At 37.2% G+C, this 11,870-nt stretch overlaps 3 protein-coding genes across 5 annotated transcripts; all 3 read right to left on the bottom strand.

The window, feature by feature from the left end:
- Positions 1-680: 680 nt before the first annotated feature.
- On the bottom strand, positions 681-2,222 carry timm10 (translocase of inner mitochondrial membrane 10 homolog (yeast)). Its single transcript, XM_055204872.2, has 2 exons — positions 1,998-2,222; positions 681-1,352 (listed from the first exon to the last, which is right to left on the bottom strand). Exons 1-2 carry the CDS (start codon positions 2,066-2,068, stop codon positions 1,157-1,159), a joined length of 267 nt encoding a protein of 88 aa, XP_055060847.1. The 5' UTR covers positions 2,069-2,222; the 3' UTR covers positions 681-1,156.
- Positions 2,223-2,774: 552 nt separating this feature from the next.
- On the bottom strand, positions 2,775-8,498 carry LOC141349126 (uncharacterized). Its single transcript, XM_055204868.2, has 4 exons — positions 8,289-8,498; positions 7,670-8,120; positions 3,975-5,870; positions 2,775-3,654 (listed from the first exon to the last, which is right to left on the bottom strand). The coding sequence occupies exons 2-4, from the start codon at positions 8,064-8,066 to the stop codon at positions 3,332-3,334; spliced, it is 2,616 nt and encodes an 871-aa protein (XP_055060843.2). The 5' UTR covers positions 8,067-8,120; positions 8,289-8,498; the 3' UTR covers positions 2,775-3,331.
- On the bottom strand, positions 8,411-10,145 carry LOC129444287 (uncharacterized). Of its 3 annotated transcripts, none has more exons than XM_055204870.2 (4): positions 10,014-10,145; positions 9,808-9,909; positions 9,461-9,571; positions 8,411-9,162 (listed from the first exon to the last, which is right to left on the bottom strand). In XM_055204870.2, exons 3-4 carry the CDS (start codon positions 9,561-9,563, stop codon positions 8,411-8,413), a joined length of 855 nt encoding a protein of 284 aa, XP_055060845.2. In that variant the 5' UTR covers positions 9,564-9,571; positions 9,808-9,909; positions 10,014-10,145. The 3 variants fall into 3 exon arrangements, with proteins under 3 accessions (XP_055060845.2, XP_055060844.2, XP_073718536.1); XM_055204869.2 differs by having other exon boundaries at positions 9,808-9,925; positions 10,014-10,137; XM_073862435.1 differs by lacking the exon at positions 9,808-9,909 and having other exon boundaries at positions 10,014-10,134.
- Between the last annotated feature and the right edge of the window lie 1,725 nt (positions 10,146-11,870).

Below are 11,870 nucleotides of genomic sequence, written 5' to 3'. Positions count from 1 at the left end.
CTGCGGTGACACTTGGGGGACGCTTCAAGGGGTAAGTGCGTCTGAATGTGTATATCAAATTCAACCAATGGTGAGGCTTAACGACAAAGACAGGGTGACACGGGAGCCAGGAAGTATATCGCTATCTAAAAAAATGGCCAATGACGGCGTTACTGGGACGCAGGAAGTATGGCAAGGGAGACGCAGCGTCTCGTTCCCTTCTCATGGAACAACAACAGTTACATACGTAACCCGAGACGTTTTCATGTGTCAAACACAGCTATGCAAAAAAGCATTTGGATATGAATTAACATTTGCATACAGACGATATAAGCATTTAAAGCGAATAGTTTAGCATGTGTGCTTAAAAAGTTTAGAATTTTTATGATATTATCCTACACTACACAGGGAATAATATGTTTCTTTTTCAGAAAACTTCTTTCATAAAATAGATTCAAGCACTTTCAATGACCTGTATCTATGTATATTTTCAAAAACTTCCCAGGGCCTTGAATTTTTTTCCCCGACGGACTCACAAACTTCTAGGATTTCAAGGAATTTGAGGGAACAGGAACAGACGGCAAGAGTCTCAAGATGTATTTTTAAAATTCAACTATTTTTATCTTGACAACACCTTGTAGAAATGATTGAAGCACAAAACACTGATAAAACAGCAAGTGGTGAAGCATTAGCCAAAGAAGTAAATAATGACAGACTTTTTATTTTGGGGTAACCTATTCTCTACATTGTCTTCAATAACATATACTAAAAAGAATTTAATTTTGTAAACCAGTCAAGGTATGTTTTTGCAAAATGATTTAGAATATTAGAAATACAATATCAACATAAAAAACATTCACAAAAACAGCAATGACATGGACACACAAGTTCACAAATCCTCATAAATCACCCCACACAGATAAAGTTTGATTCCTGTGATAAACATTTTAATAATGTTTATGCAGACTCCATTGCAGATTTTAGGGTTCTTCCAGAAGTCATCTCGGGTTCTTGCATAAAGTCTGAAACTTTCACCAGTATGCCTCCCGGTGAATCAGTTGTTTGAATGTTATTAATATTATAATACACATTGCCAGGTACATGTCCACAGTGTTTCCTCCCCCAAAAACCCCAGAGCATCCATGCCTTCAATATTCACTACTGGACTATACAGTGCTTAACTGGTGCCAGCAGCGGCCTTTCTCATCGACTCCTCATCTTGCACCGAGAGCTCAGTAAGTTTCCGGCCAAGTCTCTCATGCAAGTCCAAGTATTTGGCGACACAGCGGTCCAAACATACAGCCTCCCCCTTTGAAAGTTCTGCTTCCTTGTAGTGTGGTGGAACGCATTTCCTGTGACATGCATTGGTCATGCTGGGGGGGGGGGGGCATAAAACATGTAAAGGTTAGAAGAGATGGTCATGACTGTTTATAGGTTTTATCAAATATAAAATAAATAATACATTAGAATATTAGTAGTATGTGGGTGGGTGATGATATAATTTGGTGTCCAAAGAAAAAAATCTGCTTTATAATAATGTCATTTTTAATTCAATTATTAATCTGGTACCCAGTGTCCGAATTAAATTCTGTTGCTGTCAAAATTTGTTATCAAGGTAGAGGTACAATAGTTTTGAGACATGTACGGGTAAAAAATAAGTAATGTGAGGGTATTATTGTAAGTGGTAGGGACGACAAGGACACAAGTGCAAGTCATGACTAACGTAATGGATAACCAAATGGTACACTACACGCGGTTCGTTGCAAAATGCATGAATTTCATGCTAAAACTCGAACTATTTTAACCAATTCACCAATTTTGATCAAGGCCCACCCTGGTGTTTAAATTATAATGAGATGCTATAAGCAGTAGCTCTCGTCCTTAAGCCACCGAGTCCAGTAAAATCTAATCACAACATTATATACCGAGTTCAAATACACATCTGATATGCAAATGTAAAGAAGTATGGATGATAGCATGGTGTTGCACATTCATAAAGGCAATTATATTTTTCATACCGGTTATACATGTCAGCCATCATTTCAACCTCCAGCTCCGCGGCGAGCTGCTGCGCTTTCATGGGGTCCATGTTTTCAAATAAACCTTTCTTTTCACCCTCAAACAATACCAACAGATCCACTAAACAAACAAAACACCCTGACAGCACTGCTTAACCTTCAGCGTCTGTACCTGACCGGAGAAAGAACCCACGTGGATCCTATCCAGTCGGTGTTGAAATTGTCACTTCCGCTGACAATAAAGTTCTCTATTCAAAAACCATGTTGACCGCGCATTTGGGTCACAATCGACGCCATATTGGGAAGGGCAATGACGCGTATTGATGAATATAGACGCAATTACATTTACATTTTTTTAAACTGATTTAATGGCTTTACGATCTACGTTGAGTACGAAAACATTTCGTCTCCAGTTACTTGAATTTAATATAATAGTTAGACATGTAATATTATTGTCATAAGGATTAAAAACTCAATTGTTAAGAACCGACTTAGGTTATTTTTCTTGTTTAATAATAAAAGTCTTTGGTGGCCCCATTGTGGACCGTTATATTAACAGATATACAAATTATATTATTAAATTATATAATATTTCACCCCCCCTCAAAAAAACAAAAAACAAAAGAATAAACAGGTGCCACAGAGATGACGCATTTTTGTATGCCAAACCGGAAGTTAGCGACCTATTCATTTTTCACACTTTTGGATGATCGCAAAAAAATAAGCTCTGTGTTTAATAAAAGTTTATATGACACTTACACGTTTTGTCCAACAAGTTAGTCTTTACATATGAACGCAACTTGAATTATGACTTTTGGAGTCAAAATGTGTCTTTTTATATTTATAGTAAACGCATTTACACTTCAAAACATTTGAATTCATCTGTGAGGACTAACGTGCTGGACAAAACGTCCAGGTGTCACCATCTTTTGTTAAACACAGAACTTATTTTTTGCGCTATTCCAAATTAATGAGCTTTTTAAAGCGAACCAGCGAACTTCCGGGTTACTTAGCCTACAAAAATGCGTCATCCTTGCAGTACTCTATTATACAAATACTCACAACTCTGTATATTTACATCCAATTTCTTGAATAAAAAATATAACTCAAAATAAACAATTCTAAATTATACAATAATAGCCTGACCTAAATAATTAACCACCCATCCAAAAGTATAATATGTATGAACTATATACATATACACATGAACTTTATTATTAACATATTAACTTTAACCCTAACACAAGTATAAGACAAGCAAAAAATAAATGTAAAAATGACAAAAACAATTCTTTACATCACGTTGTTATGTAACTTCAAAGCACTAAATTATTTCAGTCCGTCTCCTCTCCCGTGACATCTACCTCTTCTTCTTCAGTAACACTCATTTCAACATCTTGGTCCTGTACATTCTCAATGGGCAGGGTGATGATCTGCCCAGCTGCAAACGGCAATAACGAAGCATCTTCAGGATCGTCCAGAACATCTACTTCAATCTCTTCTTCATCCAAGTAGTTGTCATCTTTTAATACCGAGCTGGCCAGAGTGGTCTGCACTGTTGAGTGGTCTTCACTGATGTGAGAGTTTGACCGATTAGATACCTCATCATGAGTTCGGACACTGGAAGCATTTCTGCTTATTACTCGCGCGCTGCTCTCTATGAAGATTAAACAAATATTTGAGTTACAGAGGCTACATGGATTTTTATTCAAATAATTTGTACATATTTTACATGTTGGCTAATTCGTATGAATTTGTACGAAGGTATTCGTGCAAAAACGTACAATATTATAACGAAAAAACAATAAAGAAACCCTGCCACTAATCCCAACATCACTGGGGTCAAGGCAAATCGTACAAAAATGTACGAATGTGGTCGTACAAATTAATACGAACAAGCCACCACGTAACATATGTACGAATTGCCATATGATAGCATTGAAAAACCATAAAAAGTTGTACGCTTAAAGATTTTACCTGAATTCGGTGAATCGCCTGTAGTTTTAGCATTTGCGATGTGTACTGTACTCAAATCCTCTTCTTCCAGAAGGGTCTGTGTATTAATCATCTCAGGAGTGTATTTGTCCCCCTCCACACCAATAACACAACTTTCCCGCCCATCCTTAACAGCATTTTCCATAACTATTTCATCATTCGTCCTCTGACCTTCAGTTTCTTCATCTTCAATAGTTTCTTTCACCAGTTGAACCAATTTGCATCTACCTAAATTCTCATTATTCTCAAGATAATTATCATCGCATGTTTGAAAGTCTCCATCTCTGTGTCCTGTCACCACAGATGAAAGCTCATTAAAAACCGCAGCTTCCAAATTGATGTTTTCCAAATTTCCTGCTTCCGTACCATTGGAATTTTTACAAACACTGGTGTGCACTGTTGTCTTCTGATTGTTTCTCTCCATTACTGTTGGTTCGTTGGTAATAGCCATGTTGTCTGTCTCTGTGGGTGACATAGCATGATTAACATCACCATCCATTAATATTATCATTATGTCCTCAGATTCTAAAGGGTTGACATAAAGTTTAGTGGGTTGGTCTCGGATGTTTTTTTCCATCTCATTTTGAAAATCGCACTGATTTCTTGAGTTCTTCTTGATGGTTGGCCTTTCGTTCTCTTTTACTGAACATTTCACAGTATCTGGCGTATTGCTGTGTGACATCTGTAACCTTACCTGGTTATCCGTTGCATCCTTCTCTTCCTTATCGTCCTTATCATTTATCAGCACAAACATCCCCATTTCGTTCTCTCCAAAATTACTCTCACTATCTCCGTCTTGTGTGTTTGATGTTAACCGCTGACCAATCGGCACAGAACTGTCACTTGGGCAAGTCTGATGGAAAACTTGATCTGTGATACTTGGTATCTTTTTACTTGAATTTTGCTTTGTCAGTTCAAAATTGCTATTTACATCTGCCTTCCCAATTTCTGTCGAGTTTTTCTTTTGAGTATTTGATTCTTGTTTGTCAACCTCTTTTAGCACATTGGCCGTCTTGATTGTGTACACTTCACAATTTCCCTGATTCAAACAAGCAGGCATGCTTGTAGATGGTTTTTCTAATTTATTAACATCATTACATGTTTGCATGATTTTTCTCTTTTTTGGAGGTCTGCCACGACCTCGTTTTACAGGACCCATAGTGACCTGTGCTTTAGGTACATCATCTTCATGTTCACATTGTTTACTGGTAGCACTCCGAGTCATTTTCTTACAGACTGGTAAAGAAATCTCATGTCTTCGCTTCACTCCAGCAACTGTTTTTTGGTTTGCAGTAGAAGTCATTTGGGTATCAGCTCCACGTGAGTTGGAGGTAGTTGGCTTAATGTTTTCATAGTTTGTCTCTACGACCATATAATCAGATTTATTCTTGGATAGCCTTGACTGAGCCTGAGACTCATTGGGTAATTTTTGACATTTCCTGGTTGCGTTCCGTCTAAGCCTTTGAGTTGCTTTACGTCTTCTGGTCCTTCTCTGCTTAGGAAGCTCACGAATGATATTAGTTTGCTCAGCATGCAAGTCATTTGTTGTCTTGTGTTGTGATGGTCCTGATGGCTCCTGTGCAGGAACATCACTGTCATCAAGAGGGGAAAGGCATCTCAGTTTGAAACCGGCGGTGGTCACATCGAAGTCTGACATTTCATCCGTTTCAGAAAGGTGGCATTCGGGGTCAGGTGTGGCTTTTGTGGTTAACAACAGGTCTTCTACAAGTGGGGCGACTGAGTCTCCCGGCACGGTTTTCAGATTTGTATCTTTGTTTATGTGGGAAAGTGAAGCATAAAGTCCTTGTCCGGCTGACTGAGTTGAAGGCTCGAGTGTTTGGAGTCTGTCTTGTTTTTGAAAGCTGGAGTACTCAAGCTCTGCAAAACACAAAGTTAAGTCAGGGAATGAAATCAATGTGGTCAAATGTGAGTGGCAGGGCATTACTATATGCAGTTGCAAAGGAATTTAAAATGGCTGCTATCAGAGAAAAATCTTACACAACTTGATGGCGCTGGACAAGTTATGCATAAAATTGTAAAATTGAGTTGTTGTAACTCTTTCCCCACCAGCATTTTTTATGATTTTCACAAAAAGTGTAATGCCTCCCAGAAAATGCTGTTCTTTAAATATATAAACATAGAAAATATTAAATGAAAGAAAAGACCCTCTGCTTTAAAAAAAAGTGTTTCATCCTACCTTCATTAGGTCTTTTTTTATGACCTCTCAAATATGGGTAGGTTTCTTCAAAAACACCAAATTTTGAGATAATTCCATTTGTGTGAGGGATTTTTGATAGAGAACAGATCAAAGCGATCCTTAAAACTTAGACGGACATACCGCTGTTTGCTCTAGGGCGATACTTCCGGGTTTTATAAGTTGTGGAAGAGCACCTGGTGGATAATAGCGGTATTGCGGATTGACGAGATAACTTGTCAATGGCGGGGAAAGAGTTAAATTTACTACCCTTTCAGGTTGTCCGTGGCCATCAAAAGACACTAAATTAAATGGCTGTATAAATGTGTCAGATTCATTTTTCCAAATTTCTTTGCATAAATCTGTTAATCAACCTCAGTACTGATCAAAACGTCTAAATGTTTACAAAACAATCCATAATTTTAACTCTTTAATTGCCAATTTCATAATTGATGTCACTGATTTGGGGGAAAAACACACAAAATTACACATTTTCAATATAAAAAGTGATTGTGGACTGGATTTTTTTACCTTTTCAGTCTTGGGCTTGTCAAAGATTAGTAAAAACATTGGCTTTGATGCATTTTTAGTTTTTGTGCAGTATCAAATTACCACACACACACACGCTCTAATATGCTGTTATACTCCATATAATTCAATGTACATGCCAGAAATTAAGCTCTGTTTTTTTGTACATGCCTACTAAAGGGTTAATGGTGCCACATGGTGATCAACAGTAAAAATGTCAGATTTTACCTCTTTGCAAAAGGAAAAACCACCAACAATCAAGAATGAATGATAATAAGGTGTCATGGCTCTGCAATGAAAAAGTGTTGTTTTAATGGAAGTCAATGGGGCAAAAATGGCCACGAACAATAAATGAGGGAGAATAAAATAAAAATCCGATGCTGCACAAAAACTAAAAATGCATCAAAGCCAATGTTTTTACTAATCTTTTACATGCCCAAGAGTGTGAAAAAGGTAAATAAAAAATCCAGTCCACCATCACTTTTAATATTGAAAATTGGTCATTTTGTGTGTGTTTTTTTCCCAAATCAGTGACAACACTTATAAACTTGGCAATTAAAGAGTTTGTAAACATTTGGTAGTTTGATCAGTACTGAGTGTGACTAACAGATTTATGCAAAAAAGTGAGAAAAAAAATCATCTGATAAATTTTTACAGCCGTTTAGTTTAGTGGCTTTTTTTGCCACAAACAACCTAAAAGGGTAGTGAATTTGCCCACTGTATATTGTTGAGTTTTATTTTATTTCCTCAAAACGTGTTGATATAAGATTTGTCTCCAAAAATCATTCCATGTGCTGAAACACAGAGAAAGTTGTGGCCAAATAAAGACTCAAAACCCAAAAATGGCCTCAATAACCTATAAGGGTTAATTCCTTAACCCCATGAATAACCAACAGTAATAGAAAGCACCATTCATAATGCACATATGCAACATAACAATATATGAAGAAATTACCTCCACGTCTTTGGCGCTTAAATCTAACCGAGGTTGCCGTCTCACTAAAACCGGATTCTCTGTTTTCTGGCTCAAAGCCTTGCAAAAAACAACTGGAATTTAGAGCAGAGGACTCCGTCCCCCCTGTTTGTTCCTGAAGAGGATCAAGCTGGTTCAGCTGATGCTCATCCAGATTTCTGTCTAATGGCATCAAGGGCAGGATGTTTAATCCCATCATGAACATATCCTCCAAGAGCATTGCGATCTGTTCGTCAGATTCTTCTGCTTGGGGAGCGCTTGAAGATAAAGTTGGTAGATCCAAAAGAGCAGAAACAGAACTGTGATTTGGAGGATGAAGACACTGTTTATCTGAAGACAGACCCGTGGAGGAAATAGAGGGTAAAACGGGCAGATCCATCGGTGGGGTGAGAGTTCCAAGGCTTTGACCAAGAAGCACACCAGATGGGCAGCCCTTTAATCAAATATCAAGTTAAAACAAATCATTAAACATTGAATAACATGGGGATGCATGATATTAACTACATAAACTATGCTTCTAATATGACTGAATTATTTTATGAATGGGCATCTCACAACCAATTACTCGGTTAAATAAAAAAATCCCCCCAACATGTCTTACCAGGGCTGAAGGTCCAAACTCCTTCACTTCATCTGATTCGCTCTCCCCCTCGACAGAGACCAGGAGTCTGCTATCCCAGCAGGTTCCTCTCCTTCTCAGTTTGACCTTTATGTTGAACTGGTCTACTTTGGTCTCTTTTTGTTCAGCATTGGCATTTTTTTTTGCAAAGTAACATCCTCTAAAAGTTTTCGAAAGTCTTTGCCCGAAACATTTCTACTTCTTTCCATCACTCCATCTCGGATCGGTTCGGTTCCTTCAACGTTCAGAAGCTTCATCTGGTTTAGTTGCAAAGTTGGACTTTTTAACTTGCCATCTCTTATTTTGCATCTCTGTTTAGCATTTGTTTTATGCTGGTTTGATATCGATGCTTCGGTCGTGTCAGTAAGGGAAGGAACAGTGACATTAAGTTTTCTAGTTGGACTATGTTTGTCAAATGACAAATCCAACATTGGACTCACTGGAGCACCACTATTATTTGCATTATAAAAAGTACTACTCTGTCCCCCCAAAGGCAAGGGCACGCTCACACTTTTCTTGACCTTCACGTTCTCTTCGGTCTGTACACCAGCCTCCTTCTGATATCTCCCAACGTCTTCAACGCTTCGTTCCACCCACACTCTTTTTTTCCCAATGAGGTTTCGAAGGCCAAGCTTGTGGGCAGCAGCCATTACATCCTCATGTTCGCTCTGACTTTCTATTTTCATCTCCCCCGTGTAAACGAATCCAACTAGCTTCAGTAAGGCATGAGATCCTACAGCTTTAAGGCTTAGAAGCCGGTTCTTTCCTGCAGGTGGAGCAGGGGATGTGGATAGGACTGCTGAGAAGATGGGACTTAAAGCTGCTAACACGCAGCTGTGAGCTGGAACACAGACACCTGGAGATGTGAAGTAAAAAGGAATTTTACACTTTCATAGCTTTTGGGAAAAGGTCATCCCAATACAGACTCAGTAGATAGCTTCTAGTTCTAGTCTCAGATGTTGTGTTCTTTATAGTAGAATTCAAAAAGTTTTCTGGTCTAAGTGAATGAGTATTAACTAGGAAGTGTTTTGGTGACGTAAATATGATTGGTCTACAAGGTGCACATGATCCAAACTGACTGTATGCCTTGTCTAATGATACAGTCAGACTTTTAACATAAACATCTCCTTTTTTAAGTAAGTCTCAGCTATTACCTTCTGTCTGTAGAAGTGTGTCACAGAAAATGCTTCCCTGCTGCTGTTTCTGGAGTTCGCCAAGTAAAAATGATGCAAAGTCAGGCTGCTGATACTTCCACATGCTGCGAGCTTAACAAATGTAGAAACTTTTTTAAACAAAGTTAAGGCTGTTTTTTAAATTGCATTATTTTGATACTCAGGAAATTTCACATTATAATTTACATATGTCTACAATTCAGACTTGTGAACACAGAGAACAGTGACTATAGTTTGACTTAAATGGCACTATTGTTGTTTATTTAATAGCAATAAAAAGTACCGTCCATACACGCGAGTGATTAACGTTACAAATATTATAAACTTACTGGTTTTATTCAAAGTGCACGTGGTCAACGTTCATCCCTTGCAGCGCATTTACATCAATCTTCAAAGTCAAAAAAAATCCCGAAAACCCAAACACGGGAAACCTGTGAGACCACGTAACTTAAAATAAACGTTTGCGTAAAAGCCTCCACAAATAGCATAAAAGTCATTTCATACTCAATATATTTTTTTAAAGAATTACACTTACTTTCCTGAGACATCCAAAGACCTGAACAAATTTAAAGCACTTCGATTTAGAGTTAAGATTGTTATCAAAAACACAGGTTTAACGTAAAGGTAGCCGTTCGTGTTTATCTGGTGCTGCGCAGACCATACGGCGTATGACGTCAAAGTAGCGCGAGAGTGATTCGAAAGCTCTCTCACGTGGTACTTTGAAGTAATAATCCGATAGATCTGCGCAGCACGGCATGAAGTTGAATATTGCTGCTGTTAGGTGTAGATGTGCGCGTGTTTAACGCGTTTGTATTATAAAATGCAAAATGACATGTATTAAACATGTTTGATCACCTATTCCTCTTACAACTACTGAGAATAGCAATTTTGAACAAATTATAGCTTTAAGAGAGGAACATTTGCATGTTTCTATTTAAAAATAATTATTTATAAAAATGCGTAGTGTTTGTCACGTGGCAATATATTAAGAAAATGTCCTACAGATATTCATGTAGAAAAACAAAAACGGAATAAAGGTAAAGAAGCTACAAGAGATTCACAAGACAACCGGAAAGATGACGTGCAGAATAATTCTTCTGCCTTTGTTTGGTAGTTTTATAAAAGAAAATGTTTTGCTTGTTTGTTTGTTTTTACAATAGATTAATCTAGATTAATCTCATACAAAATAAAAGTAATTTTTGCATAACATATGAGTTTGTGCTGTGGGTTGAATTATGATGTATCTATAAATACACACTCACACATTCATGGATGTATTTAAGAAACATTTACATATGGGTGTATATATTTATTTATATTTGTATATATTCTAAATTATATATATATAAATAAAAAACGATATTTAAATAACACATTTCTTAAGTGTATATATATATATATATATATATATATATATATATATATATATATATGTGTATGTGTGTGTGTGTGTGTGTGTGTGTGTGTGTGTGTGTGTGTGTGTGTGTTTAAATATACATAATATTTACACACATCACAAACTTATATATTATGCAAAAAATACTTTTATTTTGTATAAAATCTAGATTAATCTATGCCCAGCCCTAGTTTTTATGTATAATTACCTTAAAAGGAGAGTTCTACCAAAATACAATTCTGTCATCATTTACTGACTCTCATGTTGTTACGAACCTGTATACATTTGATCTGATGAACACAAAGGAAGATATTTTGAGGAATGTTTGTAACCAAACTGTTCATGAGCCCCATTTACTTCAATAGTAGGAAAAAGGAATACTATGGAGGTGAATGGGGCTCACAAACGGTTTGGTTACAAACATCCCTCAAAATATCTTCCTTTGTGTTCATAATAACAAAGAAATGTATATAGGTTCATAACAACATTAGAGACAGTAAATGATGACAGAATTTTATTTTTTGTGTGAACTATCTCTTTAAACACGGCACATGTCCTCCATTGCTCCCCAGGCGCTGCATTGAAAGCCGCCCACTTCTCCGTGTGTGTGTTCATTTCTCACTGGATGGGTTACATGCAGAGGTCACATTCCAGGTATAGGTTATCATACACTGGTCATTGGGTCACACACTTCACCAATTTATGAGCAACAGCTTGCTTGGTCAATGTTGTGCCTCTGAAAACCAGAGAATAACTACATATATCCTTTATATTTCCGTAGTAGGGCAACTTAGAAAGTGAAACAGCTTACTCTCCTCCATAGATTAGGTTTAAACATTAGGGGGCTGTTTCCCAGACAGGGCTTATCCCAGTCCCAGACTAAAATTCATGTTTGAGCTGCCATCATTTTAAAACACCTTGGAATTACACATCTTAACATATATCAGTGCCATTGTTTTGTCTCAAGATGCACACCAGTATGTTTTTTGTAAGATA

The sequence above is a fragment of the Misgurnus anguillicaudatus genome, chromosome 3 (assembly GCF_027580225.2).
Source record: "Misgurnus anguillicaudatus chromosome 3, ASM2758022v2, whole genome shotgun sequence".
In the NCBI taxonomy this organism is placed as follows: Eukaryota; Metazoa; Chordata; class Actinopteri; order Cypriniformes; family Cobitidae; genus Misgurnus; species Misgurnus anguillicaudatus.
This window is presented reverse-complemented; position numbering and strand designations above follow the sequence as displayed.

What these genes read in the sequence shown, in the direction of transcription:
- timm10 (XM_055204872.2), bottom strand. Translation starts at nt 2,068, where the DNA reads ATGGACCCCATGAAAGCGCAGCAGCTCGCCGCGGAGCTGGAGGTTGAA. An exon ending in ATGGCTGACATGTATAACCG is followed by an intron (nt 1,353 to 1,997) that starts GTATGAAAAATA and finishes CCCCCCCCCCAG; the next exon opens with CATGACCAATGCATGTCACA.
- LOC141349126 (XM_055204868.2), bottom strand. Translation starts at nt 8,066, where the DNA reads ATGGATCTGCCCGTTTTACCCTCTATTTCCTCCACGGGTCTGTCTTCA. An exon ending in TAAGCGCCAAAGACGTGGAG is followed by an intron (nt 5,871 to 7,669) that starts GTAATTTCTTCA and finishes TGTGTTTTGCAG; the next exon opens with AGCTTGAGTACTCCAGCTTT. An exon ending in AGGCGATTCACCGAATTCAG is followed by an intron (nt 3,655 to 3,974) that starts GTAAAATCTTTA and finishes TAATCTTCATAG; the next exon opens with AGAGCAGCGCGCGAGTAATA.
- LOC129444287 (XM_073862435.1), bottom strand. An exon ending in CACACTTCTACAGACAGAAG is followed by an intron (nt 9,163 to 9,460) that starts GTAATAGCTGAG and finishes TCACATCTCCAG; the next exon opens with GTGTCTGTGTTCCAGCTCAC.